Source organism: Eublepharis macularius, chromosome 17 (genome assembly GCF_028583425.1).
Source record: "Eublepharis macularius isolate TG4126 chromosome 17, MPM_Emac_v1.0, whole genome shotgun sequence".
Taxonomy (NCBI): Eukaryota; Metazoa; Chordata; class Lepidosauria; order Squamata; family Eublepharidae; genus Eublepharis; species Eublepharis macularius.
In genome coordinates, this window is record NC_072806.1 from 20,594,002 (window position 1) to 20,606,758 (window position 12,757).

A 12,757-nucleotide genomic window follows, 5' to 3' on the forward strand; every position below is an offset into this window, starting at 1 on the left:
CTCCAGGGGAATTGATTGCTGTCGTCTGGAGATCAGTTCTAATTCTGGAGGACTCCAGGCCCCACCTGGAGGTTGGCAAGGTGAACATCTCTCTTTTTTTTTGAAAAACCTGGTTCATGCCTGGAGCTTCAGCTCTCATGTTCCCACATGCATACCAAGAGGCTCGATTTTATGTACTTTGGAGTATATCCCGTTGCGTTTAAAGGAGTCTCACCCCACTAAACGTGCAATACGGGATCAGCTTTCCGGAGTAAAAATGCCCTTCCTGCTATTTATCAAGTGAAGTCATTTACTTCCATGCCATGCACAATTTCTGCAGCCATTTCCACACATTAAAGGGATGTGCCGTTTTTCTCCAGGCTTGTTGGCAACCGTAGCGTGCGTAGGACTAGCCTTCATTTGTAAGACCAGGAGTGCAAATTGATTATATTCAAAATCTGGCCTTGCTCCGTCTGCACATGCTCAGATTAGCACTGCTTTTGTTACATTTCTCTATTTCCGAGATTTTTCAACGCAGGATCTGCAAACGGGCTCGGTGGGAAGAAACCCTGCCCTGGACCCCTGGGGACTTGGCTATAAAGATGCTCCCTCGCCCAAGCATCTCTAGAACGCCTTTGGCCAATCAGGAAGAAGTAGTGGCGGAGGCCAACCAATCCGGACAAAGAGAAGAGAAGGAGGCGCCTAATTTGAAATCTTGCAAGAAGAAAGCAAAAAGTAGGGATTGCCGTCGCGCGTCTCGCAAGCGTCGGTGCAGGTGAGTCCGGAGGCAATCTCAGCCCTTGGCTTTCATAGGCTGTGCTATTTGTGTTATTAGGCAAGATGTTTTTCATTATTTTTATATGAATTCACGTGCATGTTAGACAAGAATTAGTTCCCATTCAGTGTAAAATAGCAGAAGCGAGTTGGATAATTTCCTGGAGTTTGCTTACGGGTTTGAAACACTATCCCCCTTCCCAGTAAAGCAGGTTTGGGGGCCAACTTCATTCTAGTAGGATTTTTAGCTCTCTGAGAGATAATAGAAATTCTAGGCACAGTGGCAGTCTACCTCTGAATGCGACATGCTGGGTGCGAAAGAACAGCGATGTGCTACTCTTTAGCGATGTTGCCAGCTCCAGGTTGGGAAATTCCTGGAGATTTGGGGGTGGAGCCTGGAGAGGGTGGGGTTTGGGGTGAGGAGGGACCTCAGTGAGGTAAAATGCTATGGACTCCACCCTCCAAAGCAGCCATTTGCTCCCGGGGAAACTGATCTCTGGCCTAGAGAGCAATTGTAATTCCGGGAGATCTCCAGCTGCCACCTGGAGGTTCACAAGCCTGTGGGCTGCCACCTTCCTCATGCTCTTGCTGGCTTCCTAGGGGCATCTTTGCTGGCCGCAATCAGAAACAGCATTGCTGCCTAGAGGTCCCAATACCCGTGCTTGTCTGACTCAATATGATACCTCTTATGTAGGATAGGAGCATTCTCTTGCTCAGCATAATAATCCAAGATGGAGGTATTATATTCACAGGCAGTGTCCCTGAGGCTAAGGGCAAACCAGGGAGTGCTCCTTAACAATCTATATGTCATGTGAGAGCTACTGTAACATAGTGGTTAAGTGGTCGGACTGTGAATCAGCAGTCTGCTGGTTAGATTCCCACCACTAACATGAGCTGTGCAAGTGGCCTTGGGTAAGCCACTCCTCTCAGCCCCAGCTCCCCAGCTGTATGGTGGAGATAATAGTAACCAGGGGTCATTTCATAGAAAAAGAGCTGGAGGAACTCATTAGCATATACCACACCCCCTTGCAATCACCGGAAGTGTGTCATTGGCATAACTGATTTGCATATGCCACACCCCCTGACATCACCTCTCCTGGCTGTTTTGGACCCAATCCTGGCCATTCAGGGCCGAAATTGGGCCCAAAATGGCAAAAAGGTGCTGAAAATGTCCAAAAAGGAGCCCAAAATGGTCAGGAATCGTATCGGGCCACTGGAGTGGGAGAGTGATCCACCACTCATCAGAGGCCCGATCTGGGCCATTTCAGACCCGATCCAGGCTGAAACGGGCCCCAAATGGCCAAGAGTCAGGTGGGTGGGGCCACCTGACGTGACCTCTTTGGGGAACTACCAGAACTGCGTTCCTGTGCGTTCCCCCTTGAAATGAGCCCTGATAGTAACACTGACGTTGTTCACTGCTCTGAGTGAGATACTCTTCTGTCTAGATGCCAGACATTCCAAGGGAAAGCCCACCATGTAATAATAGCGGCACTTATATACCACTCTTCTAGATAGAAGAGTGGTATATAAGTGCTTCTATTATTATTATGCTGGTGGACTTCCCCTTGCAACATCTGGCATTCCACTCATGGAAGCTGGATGCTGGTCCAAATGGCCCGGATTGGCCTGACTCAGCAGGTCTCCTCTTCCTTGTCCGCTTTGTGGGAATGCATATGTGAGAGCAAGGCTGCAATCACTTATTTCTACTCCAGGGCATCCATTTGAACCCAAGTTGAATTCCTGGGGCTGTTTTAAATATCAAGACTCAATCAGGATTCAAATTTCATGATAACAGGATGGGTGGTTCTGGATTAGAGCAGCCCAACAAACACCGAGGTGGGACCGTGGCTCAAGGATGGAGCAGCAGTTTTGCATGCAGGTATCCCAGGTTCAGTCAGTATCAGGTATTTTCAGTGGAAAGGATCAGGAAGGAAGAGATGTGAAAGACCTGGTCTTGAGATTCTGGAGAGCTGATGATCCAATTCTGTAGAAGTGTTTGCCTACTTATTTATTTATGATAAGGCAACGGGAAATCCACATGCAAATTCCAGCGCAAAGCTTAAAACAAGCAAAAGAATAGTGATTTTTTTTTTTTTAAGATATGTATTGTGCTTTTGGCAGAATTCTCGAGATGGTGCTCAGGCTTCAGTAAAATCTGATTCAACAAAACAGTAACATTAAAACTCCAGCAGCAATAAATTATCAGCTAGCTTCTGTCGAACATGCTGAGTCCGTTTCCATCTGGGACGAGATGAGAGATCTTTGACTTTAATGTAAACATCCTTTTTTGTAGATGCTTTCTTGTAGAGTTTAGGAAACACTCGATCAAATAAGGTTGGGTGGAGTTTTTTGGCCATGTCTAGATAAGCAATTCTCAGGCTTACACACTGTGTTTTAGCAAATACCCTTGCGTTTACTTGGAATTCAGTCCAGTAACGCTGAGCAAATAATTGCTTTCTTTCTATTAAGCTGTTTGACAGCTTCAAGTCAGAGACCCATGACAGTTTCAACATAAGTGACATGAAGAGATAACAAAATTATATAAATGCTGATAGTAGGGGTATATGGAGCTGTCTTATACTGGGTCAGACCCTCTGTTCAACTACTCCAGGCTTGTCTAGTCTGACTAAATAAACTGCGTAAATACAAAAGAGGAACCTACTCACAAAACCAGAGGAGTTACCAACAAGATGAAAACACACCAGTAGGAAAAATCAATCACAAAATGTATCAAAAATAATATAATGGATTCTTCTTATTGATTTTCTTGACTGTACATAGAGAGTTGACACTCTATTATATTATTTTTGATACATTTTGTGATTGATTTTTCCTACTGTTGTGTTTTCACCTTGTCTATTCTGACTGGCAGTGGCTCTCTGGAGTCTTGGACAGGGAAACTTATTTCTCAACACCTGAAACCTTTTAACTGGAATTTGAACCCAGAACCTTCGGAGTGCAAAGCTGAGAATCCCATCACCGATCTATACTTGCTGATCTGTATTTATCAATTAAAACATTTATCTTACACTGTTTCAAAAAGCAAAGACGCTTATGTGACAATGAGTAGCAACATAATCAGTACCATTAGATGTACAAAATAAGATAACAAAATGAGCAGTGGAAGCAGGAAAGTACTTGAGAAAACACTGCCCATGAAGCCATGGCTTTAGTAAGATACTTTACAACAGAGGTATAAGACAGAGATCTTGTGGGAGGGAGTTCCAAAGGTGCAGTGCAGTGACACAGAAGGCCCCTGTCCCTGCTCCCATCTGCCTCTTTTTTTAAAAGTAGATGTACTCAGAGGAGGGCCTCTGATGAAAATCTCAGTGAGTGGGCAGAGTTATAATGGAGATTTATTTATTTCATATATAACTCCATCTTTCTCCCCAATGAGCTCTGTGGCGCAGAGTGGTAAGGTGCAGTACTGCAGCCCAAGTTCAGCTCACGACCTGAGTTCGATCCTGGCGGAAGCCGGATTCAGGTAACTGGCTCAGGGTTGACTCAGCCTTCCATCCTTCCGAGCTCAAGGTTGACTCAGCCTTCCATCCTTCCGAGGTCAGTAAAATGAGTACCCAGTTTCTTGGGTAGATGACTGGGGAGGCAATGGTAAACCACCCTGTAACAAAAAGTCTGCCAAGAAAACTTTGTGATGGGACGTCCCCCCATGGGTCAGTAATGACTTGATGCTTGCATAGGGGACTACCTTTACCTTTTCCCCCCTCCCCAATAGGGACCCAAAGCACCTTACATCATTTGCCTCCATTTTAGAGAATTCAATTTATAGTCCGCCCTCCCCACACCAGTGGGCCCAGGGGGGATCACAACAAAGCTTAAAAACACACTACACAATTAATCAACATTACCATTAAAAACATAAACAGTACATATCATTCATTTAAAAATATACTACATCTATATAAGAATAAAAACAGAGCATGTTCTTCAGACTGATGTTTTCATTGTGCTAATGAATGTTATATGAAAGTTGGTCAATGATGTTTCAGCGGCATCTACTAGTTAGTGCTAGTGACGCAATGGTGAAAAATAACACCGCTTTTTCCATTCCCCCATATACCATATTCTGAACCTGCATTTGGAGGTGGCTTGCTGGCTTTTAAAAAAATCTCTCCTTTAACTATTTTTTTTAATGCCAGCAATCTCTTTATATATTTCTGGTTTTTATTGTATATTGTATGTGCCTTAGTTGTTTGTTCACACAACTGTAACTTTAATGCACTAATTTTTCAAGACTTTCCTGTAATTTGTTAGGAGAATCCAGAAGAAAAGATGGCATCTGTGCTTCAAAGTATGGGGTCTACCGTTGGTTGGAGGAATCACAAAATATTGGTTGACGTCGAGGAAAGTCCAGTGCCTGACAGGTTTAGAAAGCGGTCATCTCGGAACCTGAATGCGGTTCGGATGTCCCTGCGGAAGCGAATGCCCTTAAAGCAGGTTGAGATGAATTTCGATGAGAACCCAACGTGGGAGAGCTTGCAAGCCAAGGAGAAGAGTCAAAACCTCCGAGCTCTCACGAGAACGGCCAGAAACGTCTTTGGGACAGTCTCTCAGGTATAACAATGCTTTGCGAAGAAGCAGATGTTGAACACTGGGTTTGGAGCCAGTGATGTGTCGGATAAATTTGTGTATATTATATGCACTGCTAATTTCACACAATTGCTTTATAACTATTGTCGATTTATCTGTTTGGTCCTCCTGATATACAAAGGGTGCAGTTTGCCCAAAAGTTTTCCTGCGTGAGCCCTGTTGAAGTATAGGGAAGGTGCACAAGATCCATGTGGATTTTGCTAAAAGTAATTCAGAATCCTCTATGACTCCTTCCACTGCCACCTTTTCAGTAGGTTGCCAATTAGTCCCAGTTTTGTTGGTGGAGAACTGAAGCAAAGAGAGCCAGGTCTCTCAAGACAAATCACATGAGATCTGATATCTCGATCCTGCTTTTTAGTTGGAAGCCCAATACCAGTTTGACTGATGGGGCTGACAGTGGGAGAGGAAAGGCACAGAGTAGGACTCAGGGTTCTACTGATGGAGAGGGCACGAAAAGATTTCACAGCGCTAAGACTGCACGGCACCTTGATGCTGAGGCTCAAAGGAGGTGGTGCTTGGCCTAGAAAAGTCTCTGATTGGTCTCGGCGAAGGTCCAGTTTCCAACTGAAGCCAGCTAGATGCCTTCAGGAAGCCTACAAGCAGGCTTGGAAGGCAACAGTGGCCCTTTATTGCTTGGCTAGAAGATTCCTGAATATTTGGGGGTGGAGCGTGGGGAGAGGAGAGAACTCAGCAGGAATGGGATACCAGAGTCCACCCTCCAGAGCAGCCATTTTCTCTAGAGGAACTGATCTCTGTCGTCTGGAGATCGTGTGTAATTCTGGGAGATCTCCAGGCCCGACCTGGACAATCAGCAATCTGCTCAGCCCCAGAATCTGCTATTCAAAGATATCCTGCATCTGTATCTAGAAGTGCCCCTTATCATCAAAAAACCCAACTGCATCTGATCAAAGGTCCATCCAGTAGAACTTTCTGTTTTCCATTGTGGCCAACCAGATATCTCCAGGAAGCCCACAAGCAAGGCAGGGAGGTGCTTACTCTCCTCCAATGTTTGCAGCATTTGGTACTTGGAGATAGACTGCCTCAGTACATGGATGTTCCATTTAGCTAACAACCATTAGCAGGTCTCTCCTTCATGAGGGTGCCTTGTCCTTTTTTAAAAATGTAGTCTTGGGGATATCAGATCCCATACATTAATTATGCTTTGTGCGAAAAAGGATTTTCTTTTGTTGATCCTGAATCAGTCATCAAGTGGCCTTGAGTTCTTTTATTGGGGAGTGGATATTCTCTCTCTGCATGATGTAAAGCAAGTGGATAATTTTCTCCTCATTTATTTGATTTTTTTTTAAAAAGAACTTTACAATGCTACAACAAACAGTCAGGTGGTTTGAATGGCCCTGAACAATTTCACTGTGTAAGCAAGACTGGTAAAACACAGAGCAGATCCTAGGAAGCCGCATTATACTTGGTCATGGTCTGGCCACACTTTGACCTCTCCATTGCACAATTGTTTGCATCCCTTGGCAAAGGAACCCAGCCATCTAAGAATTTACTTTTGGGGATTCTGTTCCACAGGGATAATCAGTGGCTCTTTGACATGCCCCTTGTGTTTTTTCTGAGCATTGTTCCCCAATGTGGCACCTGGCCCATATGTCAGGAAAGTAGTTGACAGGTAGTTCCCATCTTGAAAGAGCTGCTGGCGGATGAATGCATAAGCTACAAGCTTCCCTCATAACAGGGACGGAAGTAAATGTGGCTCTTTCGGTTGAGGGAAATTGTAATGTGGCTCTCTCCAAGCTGTCAATTGAACATCACTGCTGTAGCAGTACACAACAAATGTGCTAAGTTCTGCACAGCTATGAGAAAGCTAATTTTCTAAACCTTTGTCATGTCTTTCTGTTAAGGGCAGGGCTCATTTTGAGAGGGAACGTGGAGGAATGCAGTTCTGGTAGTTCTCCAAAAGTCATGTCAGGTGGCCCCACCCACCTGATTTTTGGCCATTTTGGGCCCGTTTTGCCCAATTCGGGCCCCAAACGGCCAGAATTGGGCCTCTGATGGGTGGTGGATCACTCTCCCGCTCAGCAGCGGCCCAATCCTGACCATTTTGGGCTCCTTTTCGGCCATTTTCAGACCCTTTTTGCCATTTTGGGCCCAATTTCGGCCCTGAATGGCCAGGATTGGGTCCAAAGCAGCCAGGATAGGTGATGTCAGGGGGTGCTACTCTTGTTATAGAGTAGGTGCTAAGAGAATGTTCTGCAATCCAAGAGGTCCCAGGTTCAAATCTCCTCTCTGTCACAAACTTACTAGATGGCCTTAAGCAAGCCCTTTCTTCTCACCCTCGGTCTTTTCCTCCCTCCTCCCCTCATATCTGCAGTATCAGAATAATGATACCAATCTACCTTACCGGGCTGTTCCATGGATTTCAGCAAGTTTGCTTTGAACACTGAAAGTACTACATAAAATGCTAAATATACTTGTCCTTCATCATTGACTGTTCCTGCATTGCAGAAAATCCACAAGAGCTGCCAGGGCTCCACGCAGACTCTGGTGAGCGCTCTGGCTAAAGCTTCCAAGGCCAGCGACAGGGGGTCTACCAGTACCCGGCATGGGTCTCCTCACACTCCTGTGTGCAAAAGCAACAGGCTTGCTGCTCTCTCCACCCCAACATCCAGTACCAAGATGGTGCCCAAATCTGGCCAGAGGTCTTCCTTTCGACCTGGCTCTCGTCGGCTTAAAGAAGACCTCCTCCCTCTCCGGAGATCCAGGAGGGCTGCAGCATTGAGAAGTCCATATGGTTCTCCCGTTGGTGCTGGCCTCCAAAGGCAAGTAGGGTGACTAGGTTCCAGGGTCTATTGGTCAAGAAGGGATTAGAATTAGGGTTGTCGGTTCATACTGGGAAATTCCTGAGGGTTTGGGGATGGGGCCTGTGGAGGGTGGAGTTTTTAATAATAATAATAACATTCAATTTATATACTACCCTTCAGGACAACTTAACACCCAGTCAGAGCAGTCTACAAAGTATGTCATTATTATCCCCACAACAACCACCCTGTGTGGTGGCAGGGGGGCGGAGAGCTCTGACAGAGCTGTAACTGGCCCAAGGTCACCCAGCTGGCTTCAAGCGGAGGGGTGGGGAATCAAACCTGTCTCTCCAGATTAGAGTCCTGCCACTCTTAACCACTACACCAAACTGGGGTTTAGAGAGAAGAGGGACCTCAGCAGGTTATAATGTCATAGAGATCACCATCCAAACCAGCCACTTTCTACAGGGAACTGATCTCTGTCTTCTGGAGATCAGTTGTAAGTCCAGGAGCTCTTCAGGCCCAACCTGGAGGTTGGCAACTCTCATTAGAAGAAAGGTCCTGGGCAGGGAGGAACTCCTACGTGTCTTACAGAAAGCAATCCTAAGTCAGGCCTTCTGAGAAGGGATATGGTCTGATACTGGGGCTATTGGGAGCGTAAGCATTCAAGTGCTCAGCGGTTCCTGGGGAGTATCTGGTGTTTAGTGGTTCAACAGAAGTATTGGATTCAGTCCCCAGAATCTCCAACAGAAAGGATCCTAGATAGTGAGGCTGGGGGGTTACTGCTGCAGAGCTGATGTCAGTCAGTATAAATTCATAGGTTCAATGGGTCACCCAGCCAAAAAGGAGGTGTTCCCCAACTCCTCTGTTCATGATGTTTTTGGTTTGATTCCTGGAAGCGACAGTCTGGTAGAAAACATGAGGTCTCCCAAGCCTGTCAACCAAAAGCTCTTTGGAGCGAGAGGCTGACTGCAGGCCAGTGTGGTATAATGATTAGAGAATCGGACTGGAGAGAGCTGGGTTCAAATCCCCGCTCAGGCCTTGTGCTTGTGCTGTCTCTGCTTGGCCTATCTCATGGTGTCGTGAGGAATAAATGTAGGAGGAGTCAGGATGCTGGACCGCTGCTCTGATCCAGACTGGCTGCTCCTAGGTTCATCCCATCCTGCCTCCTCTCTTCCAGGCAATTTGACTGTGATTTAGAGCTTATCTCTACTGGCATTCGCCATCTGAAGCGCCTCTCTCACGCCTTCAACGATATCATCGTCCAAGAGGAGAGGTGAGTTGGGCTAAAATCTAAGAGGAAGGCAGGCACAGTTTCCTTTCCCCAGATGTTCTTCGGCTGGCCTGGGGGGCCCTTACCAAATTATTAAAAATTATTTATTAATTCAAATAATTTGCAGACTCCCTTGAGGCTGAAGACACTCGTAACATGCCCCTGCTCTGACATGGGAACATCTCCCTGAGGGGTATAATTCATATATGGCTCTGGCTTGTGTCATCCTGGCCTTCATTTTGTGGAGGTGGAAGCAGTAGTGTTGACAGCGCTTGAATGAAACCCACCAAGAATGTTCACGCTTTTTTTAGCACCAAAATGTCCGTTGTTTGGCACATTTGTTGCAAGCAGTTAGAAGATTTGTGGTTCTGTCACATCTTTTAGTCTGGTTCACGTATTACCAAGTTAGTGCTGATTAGGTACAGCAATCCATTTAAGCAGTTACATCTCACAAGTGTTACATGTTATAAATCCTTATTCCTTCCATCTACTAGTGATATGACAATCTCTCTCATTTGTAACTGAAGATAAAACCATCCAGGTAAAATTTGTTGTTCTGTTTACTTGCTCGAAATAATCTAACGCGCACACACGTTGCCTGCTGAGAGAAAAACAGCTGTTTAACAGGAGACTTGCCCGAGGAATCTAAATGTTCTCAGTCCCGTGGGTTTCCTTAATATTCACCATCATAAATAGCATGTGTGCATTTACCAGTGTTCCTCGGGTTGGGTTGAAACCAGCCCTTGATATAAACGAGTGGCTTTCACACTTCTGCCCTCTTAAAACCATTATTCTGGCCTGGCAGTCCACTGTGTGGGGCAGGGAGAAGATTGGCAGTGGGTTGGGCAGCCTCTCTTTCACCAAAACTTACCTGTCATCACACTAAGGAACTCTGATAAGCTTCTTAGCCATGCCAAGAGATCCAGGGAACATAGTTTGAAAGTCACCAGTCTCAGTAAACAGCTGCTTTTTTGACTGATGCCCCAGATTTTTATCTACTAACTTCACTACTCACCAGTTACTGGACTAACTTGGACTGTAAAGCATGATAGGAATGGTAATTGTATGCCTTGCCTAATACGAATGTTTACCCCATACGGTTCTTCTAAACACATGCATTTGGTGGACTAAAATACAGCTAAATGCTCCTGAAACAAAGAGGCAATTCTATGCTTAACATTTAAAGTTGGCAGCTTGAGATGTGATGCCTCCAGCTTGAGAAGTTTGAATGTTTATGAATATGCCTTGGCATATTGCATGAAGCAGCCAACAGTCACGGTGTTTTTGTTCTCCCACTTTTTAGTTTTTAATAGTGAAGAAGCCATGGTTGATATAAGTTTCAGCTTTTTCCAGACAGAGGTAAAACCAAAATCTCCAGAAATGTTGCTACTTGCATGGATATGGGCGAAAGGCCTCCTTCACTTCCCATCCCCCTTTGTTTTTTCAAATGTATACTGATGTTTCAACATTGCTCTTTTGTTCCCAGCCACACACGCTATTTACTTTTATTTTTTGGCCGTTGTATCGTCAAGCACTTGATGCTGCATTACAAGTAAATACTTGACATCCTGTTTGGTGTAATTAACAGCTATTTCAGAGGCTTCTTTTTTAAAAATCCAATGCCAAATTGGAAGCTGCTTTCCTGCTCTGAAATAGGCTGCTGTGAGGATAGGCAGGTACCTTCCCTACATGCAGTCCTTTCCATTAATGATCCTCTCTGTTCTTTTCTTCCTCTCTGCAGAGATCAAGCAGTCGCCAACTATTGCTGCATCATGGCGCAAAATGTGCAGGCTGCACGTTGGCGGTCTCAGAATTGCAGCCGTTCATCATTCAGGAGGCGAGCGCTGAGAGTGCAGCGAGTGCTCAGTAGCCGGGCCAAAACCTGCTGGAAACGCTACTAATCTGTGAATGTATGAAGGATGGACTTGTATGTGTTTTAGAAGCTCTTTTGTGTCCGCGTTTAACTGACTACTCTGCATAAGCTCATGTCGTGAAAAGCTAACTTTTTAATTTGATCTGATACATATATAATACATCGGTTGTTACACCACAGTTCTGTATAAACACTTTTTCTAACACTATATTAAAAATACGTCAACAAAGAACAAATGGAAAAGTATGAATTTAATCATGACGTTACTGTCACGGATTCTTTACTAAAAGGCTAAACTGCACTGCGGATAAACTAGCTGCAAAGAGCAGTTGTGCATTTGTGAATGGATTGGGATTCAGCATGGGGGGGGGATTCCCACCCTGCTCCATTTTCCTGATCAGAAATGCTTCTTCACCCAGCAGATTAAAACTCTAGTAGGGAAAAATGAAAGATTCAGTTAACAATATGTGACTTTCTTTTTAATCTACTGGTGCTTATTAATTCCACCATTTTGCCTGTGAGAATGGTGTGGAGCAGGGCTTTTTTTCAGCGGGAACGCGGTGGAACAGTTCCGGCACCTCTTGAAAATGGTCACATGGTCGGTGGCCCTGCCCCCTGATCTCCAGACAGAGAGGAGTTTAGATTGTCCTCTGCTGAGTGGCGCGGAGGACAATCTAAACTTTCCCTCTGGAGATCAGGGGGCGGGGCCACTGGCCACGTGACCATTTTTGCCAAGGCTGATTTAAACTTTAAAAACTTCCCCTCTTGTTCCAGCTAACCCAAAGTGACGTCATTGTGCGGTACTGAGTTCCACCACCTCTTTTCCCAGAAAAAAGCTCTGGTGTGGAGGGAGGTGAAGTAACCCTCCCCAGACCTACAGCCCCCATCTGTATTTAGGATCTCCTATGACTGCTCTTTGCTGCAAAATTACAGGCTGACTCTCCATTTGTGGCTCCTCAACATTACAAGAAACTATCTTGGGTCACCCCTACAATCCTGTTTTTCTGATTCCTTTCCCACCACCAATAGGCTTGAGTGATGCCATCCATTTGTCTTTTCCATATCTTGCCATTTGACCCAAAACCTCTCTTGAGGAGCAGAAGCCAAATCAGCCCCATGGGATGGTGTGCAAGAGCAGTGAAGGGGAAGCGGGTAAAATCACCTCCGTCTCCTTCTCCAGCTCATGTGAACCATGAGTGGAAAAGTGATTCCTTCTCATTTCCCCTTCACCCTCTCCTCTGGCATGTTTTGTGTGCGAGTCTCTTCTCTGAGGACTGACAGAGTTTTGGGACAAACAGCTTGTGAAAGAGAAAGATCCACACTGTTAACTCCTCTTGTGAACTCTTCCCCTCTCTCCAGCTCTAAATATCCAAGATAATCTGTGTAACAGTCCCTCTGATTTGTAGGTAATTTTAGCCACTGGATATAATAGTGTTATTGGATCCCCCCTTTGGTACAGGATCCAGAAATTAATTGACCTAAAGTATTATA

General features: G+C 45.3%; 1 protein-coding gene across 3 annotated transcripts; it reads left to right on the top strand.

Annotated features, from left to right (window-relative positions):
• The first annotated feature begins 686 nt into the window (after positions 1-686).
• PIMREG (PICALM interacting mitotic regulator) lies at positions 687-11,479 on the top strand. Of its 3 annotated transcripts, XM_055001692.1 has the most exons (6): positions 687-754; positions 5,026-5,325; positions 7,828-8,141; positions 9,301-9,396; positions 9,888-9,934; positions 11,135-11,217. In XM_055001692.1, exons 2-5 carry the CDS (start codon positions 5,044-5,046, stop codon positions 9,916-9,918), a joined length of 723 nt encoding a protein of 240 aa, XP_054857667.1. In that variant the 5' UTR covers positions 687-754; positions 5,026-5,043; the 3' UTR covers positions 9,919-9,934; positions 11,135-11,217. The 3 variants fall into 3 exon arrangements, with proteins under 3 accessions (XP_054857667.1, XP_054857665.1, XP_054857666.1); XM_055001690.1 differs by lacking the exon at positions 9,888-9,934 and having other exon boundaries at positions 11,135-11,479; XM_055001691.1 differs by lacking the exons at positions 687-754; positions 9,888-9,934 and adding an exon at positions 2,945-3,026 and having other exon boundaries at positions 11,135-11,479.
• Positions 11,480-12,757: the final 1,278 nt, after the last annotated feature.